This window comes from Miniopterus natalensis, chromosome 3 (genome assembly GCF_054644295.1).
Source record: "Miniopterus natalensis isolate mMinNat1 chromosome 3, mMinNat1.hap1, whole genome shotgun sequence".
NCBI classification, from domain to species: Eukaryota; Metazoa; Chordata; class Mammalia; order Chiroptera; family Miniopteridae; genus Miniopterus; species Miniopterus natalensis.
The window spans coordinates 21,803,494-21,816,613 of NC_142083.1; the positions used below are offsets into that span (position 1 = coordinate 21,803,494).

Consider the following 13,120-nt stretch of genomic DNA (forward strand, 5'->3'; position numbering starts at 1 on the left):
ATAGAAAGGAAGGCAGATATTGGGAAGGCAACCAGCAGTGATTTGGGCCTACCGCAGTGTGTTGGCTTAATCAGAAGAGAGAATTGGAAAAGTGGAAGGTAAGTGAATCTAAAAGGCCAAATCAAAATTCTAAAGCAAAACAACACAATAAGATGGTGACACGGACAAATGTTTAGGATTAACGGGAAAAGCTGAATCTGAGGGTATAAGACTGAGGAAGAATTAGCACCAATTTGTAGATTTATCCTGTGTACACAGGCCAGTTTTGAGGCCTGCCTATGTAATTTAATCAATTGCTATTTTTTTGCAGACTACCCGATAAGTGGTGAGGTCAAGGCTTGTTGAAGATCCCAGCTTTTGTTCCTGGAGCTACAGTAAATATTATCATAATAGATTATATTAATTTTCTTAAGTGAATCACTTTGGTATTTTATTCTCAAGGCTATTGAAACCCAGTGCCTCATTTTTGTAGCAGATACCGTATAATGCTCGCTTTGCTATCCTGAAAAGAAATTCACAGATAGTAACTGATTTTTAAGGACCTACACAATACCCCTACAAAAATATAAAGAAGAGATAAAAGGAGAGACACCTAAAATATTATGTTTTTCTTTGTGTAAATATGGGGTCACCACTTCGCTAGCAGAGCTAACCAAGTACTCATATACTTGCCCACGTACATAGTATCACCCAAAGGCAATGGCTACAAAAACAGGCTGATATAGGAGCGTTCTTTGGGTCGGTTGTATAATACTGGTGATGTTGCTCTTAACATTATGAACAAACCTGGGTCAATTTCTGAACAAACTGATGTTACATCTTTCTGAAATTTATATCTTAGCGGCATTCCTGCAAAATTCAGTGTATATTAAAACTGTGCAGAAATGTTTCTTGCGTATATGTAAAATGCAGTAATGTAACCTTAGATATTAGTGAACAGGTTCTTAATAACCATGGATGATGGCTGAGAGCCTTCCAAAGCCCTGAAGCATACAGGCAACTTTTCCTCCCGTGGGACTGTCCTACATGCTGCAGAATGTTTAGAATATGTGGTTTGTGACCATGGAATCCTAGTGACAATAAGAAAATATCCTCGCACACATTTCTAAAATGCTTCCTGAGGAGGCAGTGTCCCTTACATTAAGAACCATTGACCTAGATGTTTGGTGCAAAAACCAAAATTTTGTTGGTGAAATTTTTATAGCATATCAACTGTCCATGAAAATTGAACTACAAAGTCTAGATGAACCTTCATAAAAAGTCTCTGCTCCACTCCTTGGATCTCATTTTTATGCAGTTTCTCTTTCCTATTCTTGTCTGTAGACATCAAGCCAGTCAATTTGGGGAGTCAACACCTTCATCCACTAGAAGCCCATTAACTCTGTAAGCTTTGCTGATAAATCATAGCATAGAGTTTATTTTTCCTTCTGCCAATGCCTGTTATTGAGATTCTGTGCCAACCTCACACTCCATTATTTGATGTCTTCTTTATATGTATATGCGATTCATCAATGTCTGTCAACCCAGACTTCTGACCCCACTGTCCAATTCTGATCAATAATGTCCCTTCCTCTCCTTGCTTTGCCTCCGCACATTAGGTCCTATTTCCTCACCATGTTGCCTCTGCCCCGGCATAAAAAGCAAAAGTCCTTGAAGAATAAAAATCATGGAAGAAAAGGGATTGAATAAAAGAATCGTTAACACCATACAGCACATAGACAATTAGAAAGAAATGAGGTATCGGGGTGGTTACCCCCTCGGTGAGCTCTCTTTTCTTCCATCACCCAAGAATCCCAACTTACAATTAAACCCCACAAGGGCAGGGATTTGGTCTTATCTACTGTTTGCTATTGACTCTCCAAATTTAACCCAGGGTCTGAAGCCCAATAAACATTTGCTGGTGAATGAATAAAGGAATGAATGATACCATCATTTGAGCAGTAGCTGTACTAAAAATTTTTGTGTGAAAGCATGAAGTTTTTAATCAAATAGTGAAATGACCCACACATTGATCTTAATATGCTTAATTCAAATTAGTGAAGTACCTGGAAAGTCTTTAAAAACAGAGTGAAGCCCTCTAGTATGAAATAAAAACCTTTTATGGCCAACAACAGTGTTTATTAGCCCCCCAATATATATGCATATACATGCATAATTATTATGACACTACTGGGTTAATATTCTAGAAACTTTGATTTAAAATTTAAGTTGTATATTCTAAGGGAGTGTCATTACTCCCCTTACTTAGATGTGGGCCAGCAACAATGATCACTAACATAGTTTAATATCCCAACCTGAGAAATTTCCATTTGTTTATCAGTGGGTCATTCACATCAAGCATTTCAGAAATATTACCTTCTTTTTGAACTTCACCAATATGATGCAGCACTATATTTACGTTGCTTTGAATTGAACAAGGGTGCACTCTCCTAAAATTGGTATTTTTTAAACTATAAAACATAATACATAAATTTATAAAAATATTTTGATTATGGGGTTTTATTCCTAAAATTAAGTAAAACTTCCACATAAAAATATATTTGCTTCAAATTTTGGAAAGTTATTTGAAAAATCGAGACATACAGGCCTTTGTAGTTGTGATTTCTGTATCACATAACTGTATTGGTACATACACAGAAGAAACAAAAAAGATTTCTCAATTAGCATTGAGATCTATAATTTTAAAATAATAGGCTAATAATTTCCTGGTCTCAGTGAACTGGGGAATTCAGAACATTCCTTTTTACAGGAACTATCAGAAGCAGGAGGCAAAAGATGGCAGCAGTGAGTCATTCCAAGGTCTAACAGTACACATGATCTTTTTACTTTAATTTTTCGATATTATCTTACTGTGCATTTAATAATATCTTAAGTTACAGATTATTTTAGAAGAACAGAAACCACAAATGTCCCAGTGAAATCAGGCACAGGGCAAAATAAATCAAAGTAGTCCTGGGCATTACTGATTTCCTTAAATACCCACCTCACCCTCCCTCTAAAAAAGTCTACAGGGACTGGCTATGGGTCATTTTTAAGGACTGCAATCAGAAAACTGGGTGTGTCGTGGCTCATCTCAAAAATAACTCTAAAAGAACTTTAGAAAACAAGTTTATTTACTTAGCATAAAAGACATATGCTTTCTGTGTGTAGAATCTATGCACCTACTTCTAATTTAATCCTAAGTGTAACTGACTCCCGTGCAAATGACTTCATGAGTTAAAACATGCAAAGAGGAGGTTTTTTGTTTTTTATTCTGATTGAAGCTAAGGTGGGAACAGAGAGCATCCTTTAAAATGTAATGTGGCCTAATGGGTACAGTGCTGCTAATCCATCTCGTACCAAGTACTCCACAGTAATCGAACTGCCTTTCTGACAACTAAAATAACAAATATAGTGCAACCCCTGCTGGAAAATGGCCCTGCAGTGTCTTTGCTCACAGGAATCGGGGCTGTTTCAACGTGGAGCTGGATTTCAAACTTGGAGGCAGGCTGGAGAACTACTTTGGGAGGTGAGACCAAGCCCTGCTATCAAAAGCCCTGGTGTAATCTGCTGCTCCTTGCTTTTACCTATTTAACCTGTCTGAAAGTTTCCTCCTTTGCTCCTACTTCAAATTATATTTTAACTTACTTCAAAGTATAATGAAGAATAGCCCTGAATACATATTCAAGTCATGTGACTGTTGAAGAATGTTTTCTGACAGGGGAAGCACTTTGCTGCTGAGACTCAGCCCCCAAGTCCCTCTGATACCCATTTCCTGTATTCTGTCTGCTTTCCCGGGTCTAGAACCCAGCTCTGGGGGTGTAGGGTAGGGGGACAGGGGGGTGGCGTTGTGGAGACATCACAACCCGGGCAGTCTCGGCCCTCCAGGATGAGGGACAGTGAGCCGTGAGCTCATCAGGAGGCCCCTGCCTTGGGCCCTGGGCCGGCTGCGCTCTGCAGGGTGAAGGCGCAGGTGAAGGCCCTGAGGCCTTCCTTGGCACACGGCATGGGGCTTGTTTCCTAACGAGACTTTCGCCCTTCACTGCGGTGACCCCACTCTCTGTATTTCACAGCAAGGGAGGCATGGAGACGTCCCGATGGAGTCGGTGAGCTGCCGAACCATGAGATGATGGAGAAAACCCGCCTGAAGATGAAGAAAACGGCACAGGGCGCATAGAGAGGCTATGGGAAAAGAGCAAGGGGAGGGCTCCATTTTCGCCCCGAGAAGGGAAGGGGGGTGGCAGAGGAGGTGCGGGAGCAGAAAGAGGGGCGGGCGCGGAGGAGGGGGAGCCCATGGCTGCAACCTGTTCCAGTTCCAGACTAGACGGGGGGCTTTGTTGCCGAAAGTTTACATCCATTCCAGATTGAAAACCAGGGGGACTTGGTTTAGGGAGAAAGTCTTCCCACCTGCGAGTAGCATGTGTCACCTAAGCCCTGGAGGTGACCTCCGCGGAAGACTGCGGCTGGGTGCCCTGCCTTCTCTGATCTAGAACCACAGGACGGGGGGCACCGTCTGGGCCAGCGGCAGGCACAGTCACGAGCTATTGGAGGGCCCCTCCGCCCCGGCCCCTTTGTTTGCAGGGTGACAGCTGCTCCCCACAATCAGCCGAGAGCCACGCGGATGAGGGCGCGGCGGTCAGCGCGGGTCCCGGGCCTCCCGCGCCGCCCGCGCCCGCCGGCTCTCCAGCATCCCCGCGCGTCAGGCCGCGCGCGCTCCCAGGGAGGCTCGGGCCGCTCCCAGCCGCGTCCTCCGCCCCTCTCCGTGCCGCCGCCGCTGCTGCCGCGAAAACCAGGAGAAGTGGAGCGCGCGCGGCGAGGCGCTGCGCTCTGGCGGCGGCACTGGGCATGCTCGGCGCCCGGGGCAGGCTCGCGCGGCGGGGCGGACGCGTCCTCACTCGCCGGGCGCCCGAGCCGGCCGCCGAGGCTTAGGTGGAGGCTGAGGCTGCGGCGCGCCGCGGGAGGAGCCTCGCCCTCGGCGGCGGCCGCACAGGTGGCGCGGGCCGCGCGCGGGGCGCAGCTCGGGAGCGCTCGGCGCCGGGCGCCGCGTTGGCTCCAGGCTCGCGCCCGCGGCGGCAGCCGGCCGAGCGGAGCGCCGGGCGCGGCGGCGGCGGCGGCGGCGGCGGCTCTTTCAGCCCGGCCGGCGGCGGCGGCGGCGCACGGAGCCCGGACGCGCCCGCGGGAGCCTCGCGTCCGCGGAGCCCGCGCAGCCCGCCGAGCCGGGCAGGGGGCGCTGCGCTCGCCGCGCTCGGAGGGGCGGCCGGGCCGGGCGCCGCGCACTCGCGTCGGGAGCCGCCTCTCCCTCGCGGCGCTCGCCCCGCGCCCCGCCGGCATCCCTCGTCCCGCGGCCGCGCTCAGACAACAAAAGCGGAGGATGCTGCAGTTGGGCAAGGTCAGGACCTTGCCCTGAAGCCGGGCCGCGGCGCGCACGCCTTCCCGCCGACTGAGGAGCTGCCTCTGGTGCGGGTGCATGTTCGCCAGGAAGCAGTCGGGCGCCGCGCCGTTCGGTGAGTGGCCCGCGCGGGGCGGCCGGGGCCGGGCGCGTCCCCCGCGCCGCCCGCTCGCCCTCCGCCTCCTCGCCGCCGGTGGGGGCTGGTCCTCGGCTCCCGGCCGGCTGGCGGCGGCGGCGCGGTCCCGCCAGCCCCGGGAGGACCGCGACCGCCCCGGGCCCCCTCTGGGAAGACGCTGCGCCTGGAGTGGGGCCGGGGCCAGTGCGTTCCCGGAGCGGCGAGCCAGCGGCTTCTCCGCGCGCTCCCCTCCCTGCCGCCCACCTGCCCCGAGGAGGCGTCGATCGGGCACCGCCAGCGATACCCCTCCCTGCCGCCCCAGAACATACCCGCTGCATGTATGACGTCCCTGAGACAGAGGCGGCGGCGGGTGGGGGTGGGGAGGGCTTCCCTCCAGGCTTTTGCCCTTACGTTCAATGTCATTACGATGTTTGGCTAGAACAACATGGAAATACTTAGTCACAAGCATCCATGGCCGCGTCCTCCGTCTCCCGCCGCCCGCCGGACCCGCCGCCCGGGGGTCTGTATCTAGCGGTTCCCGAGCGAGCCCTTTCCGCTCGGTTCACGGGTTTCGGGGGCTCTGCGCGCTGACAATAGATCGCGAGGCTCGGGGGAGCGCCGCCCGACACGCGGCTGGGGGAGCGGCGGCCGCGTGCGGGGGACGATGCGACGCGCGGGTGACCCGTGATGAGCGGCCGGGAGGGCTGCGGCTCCCGCGCGCCCACCTGCCTCCGCTCGGGCGTGTAATGTGTTCCCATCGATCGCTGCTCGGCGGCTCGGAGCCACTACGCTCAGAATTAAGTCATTGGATGTGGTGCAGCCTCCCTGGTCTGTGTGGTAGGAAAGCAGTCTCAGGGATTGTTGGGGTGTGTGTGTGGGGGGGGGGGGGGGGTTCCCACAAAAGACAGTTACTTCCAAAATGCCTGAAGTTGTGTTTGGCTGTACATGTGGGGGCGATGAAGGGTGTGGAAAGCGAGGAGCAGGTTGTGGCTCCGAGGGGTTTAACCCCCTTGCGTGCTTCGGTTGAACTGATCCGGTTTGCTTTGGCTTTGAGAGCTGTTGTTAACATGCACGCCTGATGTTAGCAAGTGACTGTGTCGGTGTAAGAAAAGGGATACGTTGTACACACAGTCCTGGGCCTGGCATGCATAGGTTTTCACTTTTAGGAACTATGTGACGAATTCGAAAGGCTGGGAATTTTCTGCAACGACTTCCATGGAAATAGGGAGGTGCTGAAACTGCCTAAGTTCCCTCCTTGTGCATCCCTGCACGAGTAGCTTGGGCTCGGGCTGGGAGTCCACTTCTTCTCTCTGCTGTTACTAATTCACCGACAGGATTAAAAGGCTTTGGAGCTGTACCACTTCTAAAATCCCACGAAGTGTCTGATATGACCAGTATGGAATTGCAGGGATGAAACTGCAGGATTCTGGGGACTTGCTCTCGGAGAGGGGTGGGCATCCTCAAATACGGACTCGCTGCTTTCAACTGCTATAAAATCCCTTTGCCACATGCAGAATCCATTTTCACCGTTTTCGGGAGAATGCTAAGTGGCATCCTTAGTGGTCTGTGGGTTACAGGATCCCAGGGCTTGAATGAAGATGACTGCATTTGGAGTCTGATGGTGAGATTTGGGAGGCCTATAATTACACTGCTAACGAGTCTCAGCACTGCAGGAAGATTAGGAAGGTCTACAGAGCTTGAGTTAAGTGGGCAGTGTGATTAGGTTTTGCCAGTGCTGCTTGGTTTCACCTTCCTCACATCCAGAGAACTTTAAAGAGCACTTTGAACGCGCTGTTTCACTCAGTGCATTGTTTTAATATAAAATTTCTTTCAAAAACAAGCAATATGTGAAGTAGACGTTCGCCTTGTTCTCTTTTCTCCTTCTGAGTCTACTGTTACAGTTTTAAACACGATTCTTAAGACTAGCAGATATGGGTCTGTGCCTATAGGTGCAGACAGAGAGCAGCCGAGAGGCATGGGGAAAATGACACATATTGTATATGTGAGTTCAGTGTTATGTTGTGGATTGAAAATGGTAGTACCCAATTGAATGGCAATTGTGGTAAATACGTGAGGTTGTTGCTCTAATAAAATTATCACAGTCTTGTGGAAAGGACTTATTTAATTTGTTGTATGTTTGTATAGTTGTATAACGTAATCATTATAGATGTCACTAATGTTTTCTTTGTAATAAAAGTCATGCACTGTCAAATTACAGCCTTTCCATCAACTTCCCTTCTTTCACAGTAGAATACAGGCCAGTTCCTTCTCCCAGTGAAATGATTCATCAGAGAGAAAAGTGACATTCAAATGATATTAGTTGGAAAATGCAATTTATATTTTTATTAAATAATTTCTAAGGATAATATCACTTTTGTAATGACCTTTAAAATTAAAAATGAAGCGATACTATTCTGAAATATAACATTACTTTTGACATATAATTGAACATGCAGTGCTCTTCCTGAAAATGTTAAAGAACTTGCTAGTTACTGTTGTGCTTTATCAAAGTTCAATTTTGTGTCGCATGCATGGGTGTGGAATTGGTGGAGAGTGCTCCAGAGTCATTTTATCAGGTTGTCCTTATGTAAGAAACATTAAACTTCCATTTAAGATAATTTATTGTAATTTTTACATAAAGTCAGGTAGACTTTGTATGAACCAATATATCTGGATGTAACAGGCCAGTTGAACTAAAATAGGAACTGTTGGGAAGTAAGTGTTCTTTTATTTTCTTTTACTGATGACTAACCATAAGATAAGGAACACCCACTTATGCTTGTTGCTTTGTGAAAGTTATTTTCACTTCACAAGTGGGGAACTGGTTATGCTAGTATCACTCTTTCTAAAAGTTTCAACTTCTAAGTACAGATTGGTTGGGGGGCCTTTCACCTGAACACTGTTTCAGAGGATAAATAGACACCAGGAGAAAATGGGCAGATACCTTTAAATCCAGTACTTCTGTGGAAGATGCGGTACCATGGGCCTTTGCTGACTGGTTTCAAGTTAGAAGTACGCGTTCTAGCCCAGTTCTTCCGCTGGTTCCCATGATGGTTTCCTTCATTCATATTGCGAAAGTGTCCTTGGGGCCACCGTTCTTTGATGGTTTTGTGATAAGCATTACGTAGGTATGGGTGGAAAGTTAATTTGAGTGGGAATAGTTCGTGATACTTGTTGCTGGCTTCAAGTTTATCTGATTATGTGCCAAAGCAACAGCTTTTTATATTAATGTAAAATATTAAACGTGTCATAGATAAATAGTTTCTATCACATTGTCTGCCAATCTAGCTTACTGATTAAATAAACTGCCTGGCTGGGTTTAATGAATCCAATTATAGTCACAAACAGTACTTTCAACACAGGAAACTCAAAGAAGTATTTTATCATACTGTGCTTTTAGTCCATTAAAAATGTTAAGACTGATAACAAAAATGTGCAGTCTTGACACCTCCAGTTGTTTATCTTTTGATCACATAGCAGTTAAGTGTAATTTCAAGCTCCGTATCATGGTTAATTGATTTGTAGGAAATGTCTTAGCTATATTAGAATATCGAAGTTATACTCTGTATCAATTAGTTTTTGACAAATTGGAAAAAATGACTAAATAAGTGAAACAGTGCTTCCTAGAAGATCACCATCTTAGACAAATATGCACCTGTATCCCTTGATGAGCTTTTTGAAAAGCTGTCTGTAAAAGGAATTACATATAAAGATAGTCCTTATTCAATTAATCATCATTTCAAGTCACAAATATATTTCTAGAGAAAGAGCTCAGCTCTGCCCTACTGTGCATATATATATAATATTGTAAAATATATATAAATATTGGAATACATATAAGTGCTTTGGATTCTTCTTCACGTAGGTGCCAAGATGTGGAGAGAGTACTGGCTTTGGATAGATCCTAGCTCTGTCTTTTCTTAACTCAGCTCTGGGCCATTTATGTGATGCTCAGATTTTTGTATAGTATTTTAGCTATAAAATGGACACAAAATGACAGAAAATCTCAAAAGATAGGTTTTGGGATAAAGCAAGTGAGTATATAAGTGGCTTGTAAATTGTAAACATTTGTAGAAACACGAGATATGTATCTACATTTTAAGATGGATACTATGCTTCATTTATGTATTATAAAAATATGTTATATAGGCCACTGCTCTCCAACAAAGGCTACTAACTGGATATATTCTCATCCTGTTCTTATTGTAATGTTACTTTATTATGTAGATTTGCATGTAAAATGTATTGAATTTTCTACTCTACAATATAACAGTCCTTTATGTATATAACAGTTAAGGTAAAAGAGAAGTAAATTTTATCTCCCAGCACCCTTATTAAGAGGGTGGTGGTGGGTGGGACGGGATTAACAAAGAATTTATATGCACATACAAATAGCACCTGGACAGACAATAGCTCAGGAAAGGCCTGGGGACAGGGTGGGGGTGGAGAGGAGGGAGACCTCTGTAATACTGTCAATAATAAAGATAAATTTAAAAAAGATTCTAATCTAATAGAAATGGCAGAACTTTGATACTCTTTTTTTTTTTTTTTTTTTTTTAATCCTCACTCAAGGATATGTTTCCATTGATTTTAGAGAGAGAGACAAAGAGGGGGGGCATCAGTGTGAGAGAGAAATATCAATTAGTTGCTTCTGGCACAACACCCTAACCTGGATTGAACCTGCAGCCTAGGTATGTGCCCTGAGTGGAAATCAGACCCACCACCTTTGGATATAAGGGATGACACTCCAACCAACTGAGTCACCTGGCCAGGGCAGAACTTTGATACTGATTAAGATTACATCTTCTACAAAAATCTATATTGTACAAAGGATATTATAGACAATTTAATAAGCATCACTCTTAGTGAGGTCAAATGTTAAATATCTGCTCTATCACCACAGGACGTGTGTTCCATCGTACTATCATTGTAACAAAGAAAAGGAACCTTAAATAGCTAATTTTATTACATAAATAGAAGGCCCCCAGCATCCTGCTCCACTCTACCCCACTTCCAATTAAAATCAATTTCTTGGGGGGAAAAAGTGTGTGCATTGGTACTTTTTTGAAAATAAGTGGTCATTTTCAAATGTCATTTCACTCTTAGTAGCTTCAGTGAAATACTCAACTCCTCTGGGTTTGATTATGTCCAGCTCCTGCAAGGAAGAGCTCTGATCTTCAGCAACGTGATTTTATGATAATAACACTTGGGTGGATCTTAGAATTTGTTATAGAATGTGACCTGTGTAACAGGAGACTAATTTATCTTCAGTCAGAAAAACATTTTGACAATAAATGTGGTTACTTATATTCAAATTTATGTGTTGCTGTGGGAACCACCAATTATATGTTACCAGAGTAAAATACATGTTATAATAAAAGAAAGACCTTTCTGGTTTTTTGGATAACATAGGCAGGTGAGCCAATTGTGTTTTGTTAAATAATATAAGTGTCAAAATTACTACAAGTTTTGAATGATACGGAACAGACTAGTAAATGGGTTGTTTGGTTTATTGCATTAGATTAGGGAAATAGTTAATTCTGTCATTAAAATTAGTAAGTCCATTTGTCTTGCATAGGTTAGGGTTGGAGTTTTCTCATTAATGACAGTTTTTCCTTAATGTGGTTATCACAACTGTCCTTAGACATTTGATCAAATAGATATGCATTAAGAAAAATGCGTTTGGCATACAGGTTTTATATAATTTGTTCTTTTGGTTTAGGAGCCTCTTCATAATCTTCTCATACTTGTTGTAATCTTTTCTCACTTAAATATGCAACAACATAAACCGCAGAAAGGTATATAGTTACCTTAAATCATAAAATGTGCAGAAATGTGGATGGTTTGGTATGTTTAAGGATCTCAATAAATATCACCCCCACTAACCCTCCCAGGTTTTGAAAAAGTTGGCATATTGGAAGAAAAAAATATAAAGGAGTGGCCACCAGAGGTGAAATGTTAGTTTTGATTAGATGCAGGTTGGTGTGAGGCCAGATGACACCCCAGGACCTTGGCCTTCCCTCCCCACAGGGACAGAGCTGCTCTGGGCCCTCGAGCCCAAGCCTTGCTCCCTCGAGGCAGGGAGAGCCCCCGAGGGAGCAGGAAGAGCAGCCACCCTGCTTCCCTCATTCTGCAGAGGCCGGGAAAGTGCAGGGCTGGAGAGAGGCCAGAAGTGCTGTCAGTTAAGTTCCCTTCACCTGGAAGGAAGCATCACAAGTAGGGACGTGTTCCTCCTGACATGGTGAATACGGAATTCTAGCTCTGGAATTCCGGATGTAAGAGCTTTCACAGTATTTTGCTTAGTACTTGAGCTCTTTAAATATTTCATGGTATTTTGACTCTATATCAGGAATTATCAGGGGAGTGTCTAATGCCCAGGCTGATTTATAGAGAGTATGGTCCATGAAATCCAGCTGATTTATGTATTGCCAGCTTTAAAATAACTCACTCCCAGTATTTCTTCCTCACTCCCCATGCTAGATTTTGACTGCCAGTCATTGGATGGCTTTGGAAGTGGTGAGAATTGGGTGTAAAAAGAGCAAAGTCTAAATCTTACTTCCTAAACCACAGTACACGGTGACCTGTGCTGGCGTTTAGGCACAGCGTTTTCTCTCTCAATGTCAACAATCAGGGTTTGGCTGTCGTTTCATGTTTTAACTTTTAATAGGAGCAATCATGGACACTGTCAATAAAGAAGAAAAAACTGAATTTCCAAATAGACAGGATGTTTTATTTGACGCCGAGCATGACTACTCAACCTAAAAAAACCTCACTTCTTAAAATAAATTTTATTCTTCCCTCTCAAATATTTTATTTGGGCTTTCAAACATTAGAGTAACATAGCAGTTATTACCTTCAGTATCACAGAATAATTTAATTTCCAGGAAGAGCAACTTCTTTGGCAGCAAACCAAGTCTCCCAAACATAAAGGAGCCAAAATCCAGTCTCTCCTCTCTAACACAGTCCTCACGGGTGCTGAGCATGGTTTCTGGAGAGTCCCTGCATGAGGAGGTGGAGGAATTCTCCAGAAAGTCACACAGGTGTAACGGGCCATCTCAGAGACAGTAGAAACCATGTCACATTCGCCCAGGACTTCAGGTGGTGCAGGAAGCCGAGGGCACATCCCGTGTGTCTGAGATTGTCTGGCTGGAGTTCGGCCGGAAAGGCTAATGTGAAAGCGATAGTAGGTGCCTAGACATATCATGGCACCTCTATCCAAAGAAGTGTTGTGCAGCTATGAATTATCTTCTCAAAGAATAATTGTATGGGACGTATTTGTGGTACTGAAGGTTAAGAAGAAAGTCAAGGCAGGAAACTGTACCGCATGTGAAACCCAGAGCACATAGCCGCACCCGCACGGACACAGAGCAGCGCTTTCACTGCAGGCTTTCAAGCGGCTTGTTCCTTTCATATTACATTTTCATCAAATATATCATAGTTGGATATCTCATACACAGAAAAAAGCATGCCTTTGAATTTCTGAAAATAATACTATATATTTGCTTTGGGATGAATTTCATTAATGATCTGGATGCCTGCCATGGAGTGCATCTTCCCCATACTCAAATCAGTGCCATCCCTAGGTTTTCTTTCTTAATTTGAGATGGGCTGAGTATGTTTAGCAAGCTGGTGTCTTC

At 45.1% G+C, this 13,120-nt stretch overlaps 1 protein-coding gene across 1 annotated transcript in view; it reads left to right on the top strand.

Moving 5' to 3' along the window:
• Positions 1-5,283: 5,283 nt before the first annotated feature.
• The window catches only part of CTNND2 (catenin delta 2), a 688,599-nt gene continuing 680,762 nt past the window's right edge, over positions 5,284-13,120 (top strand). The window contains exon 1 of the mRNA XM_087815345.1: positions 5,284-5,483. Coding sequence (XP_087671471.1) covers positions 5,447-5,483 — 37 coding nt within the window. The 5' untranslated portion in view covers positions 5,284-5,446. The remainder of the gene's footprint in view (positions 5,484-13,120) is intronic.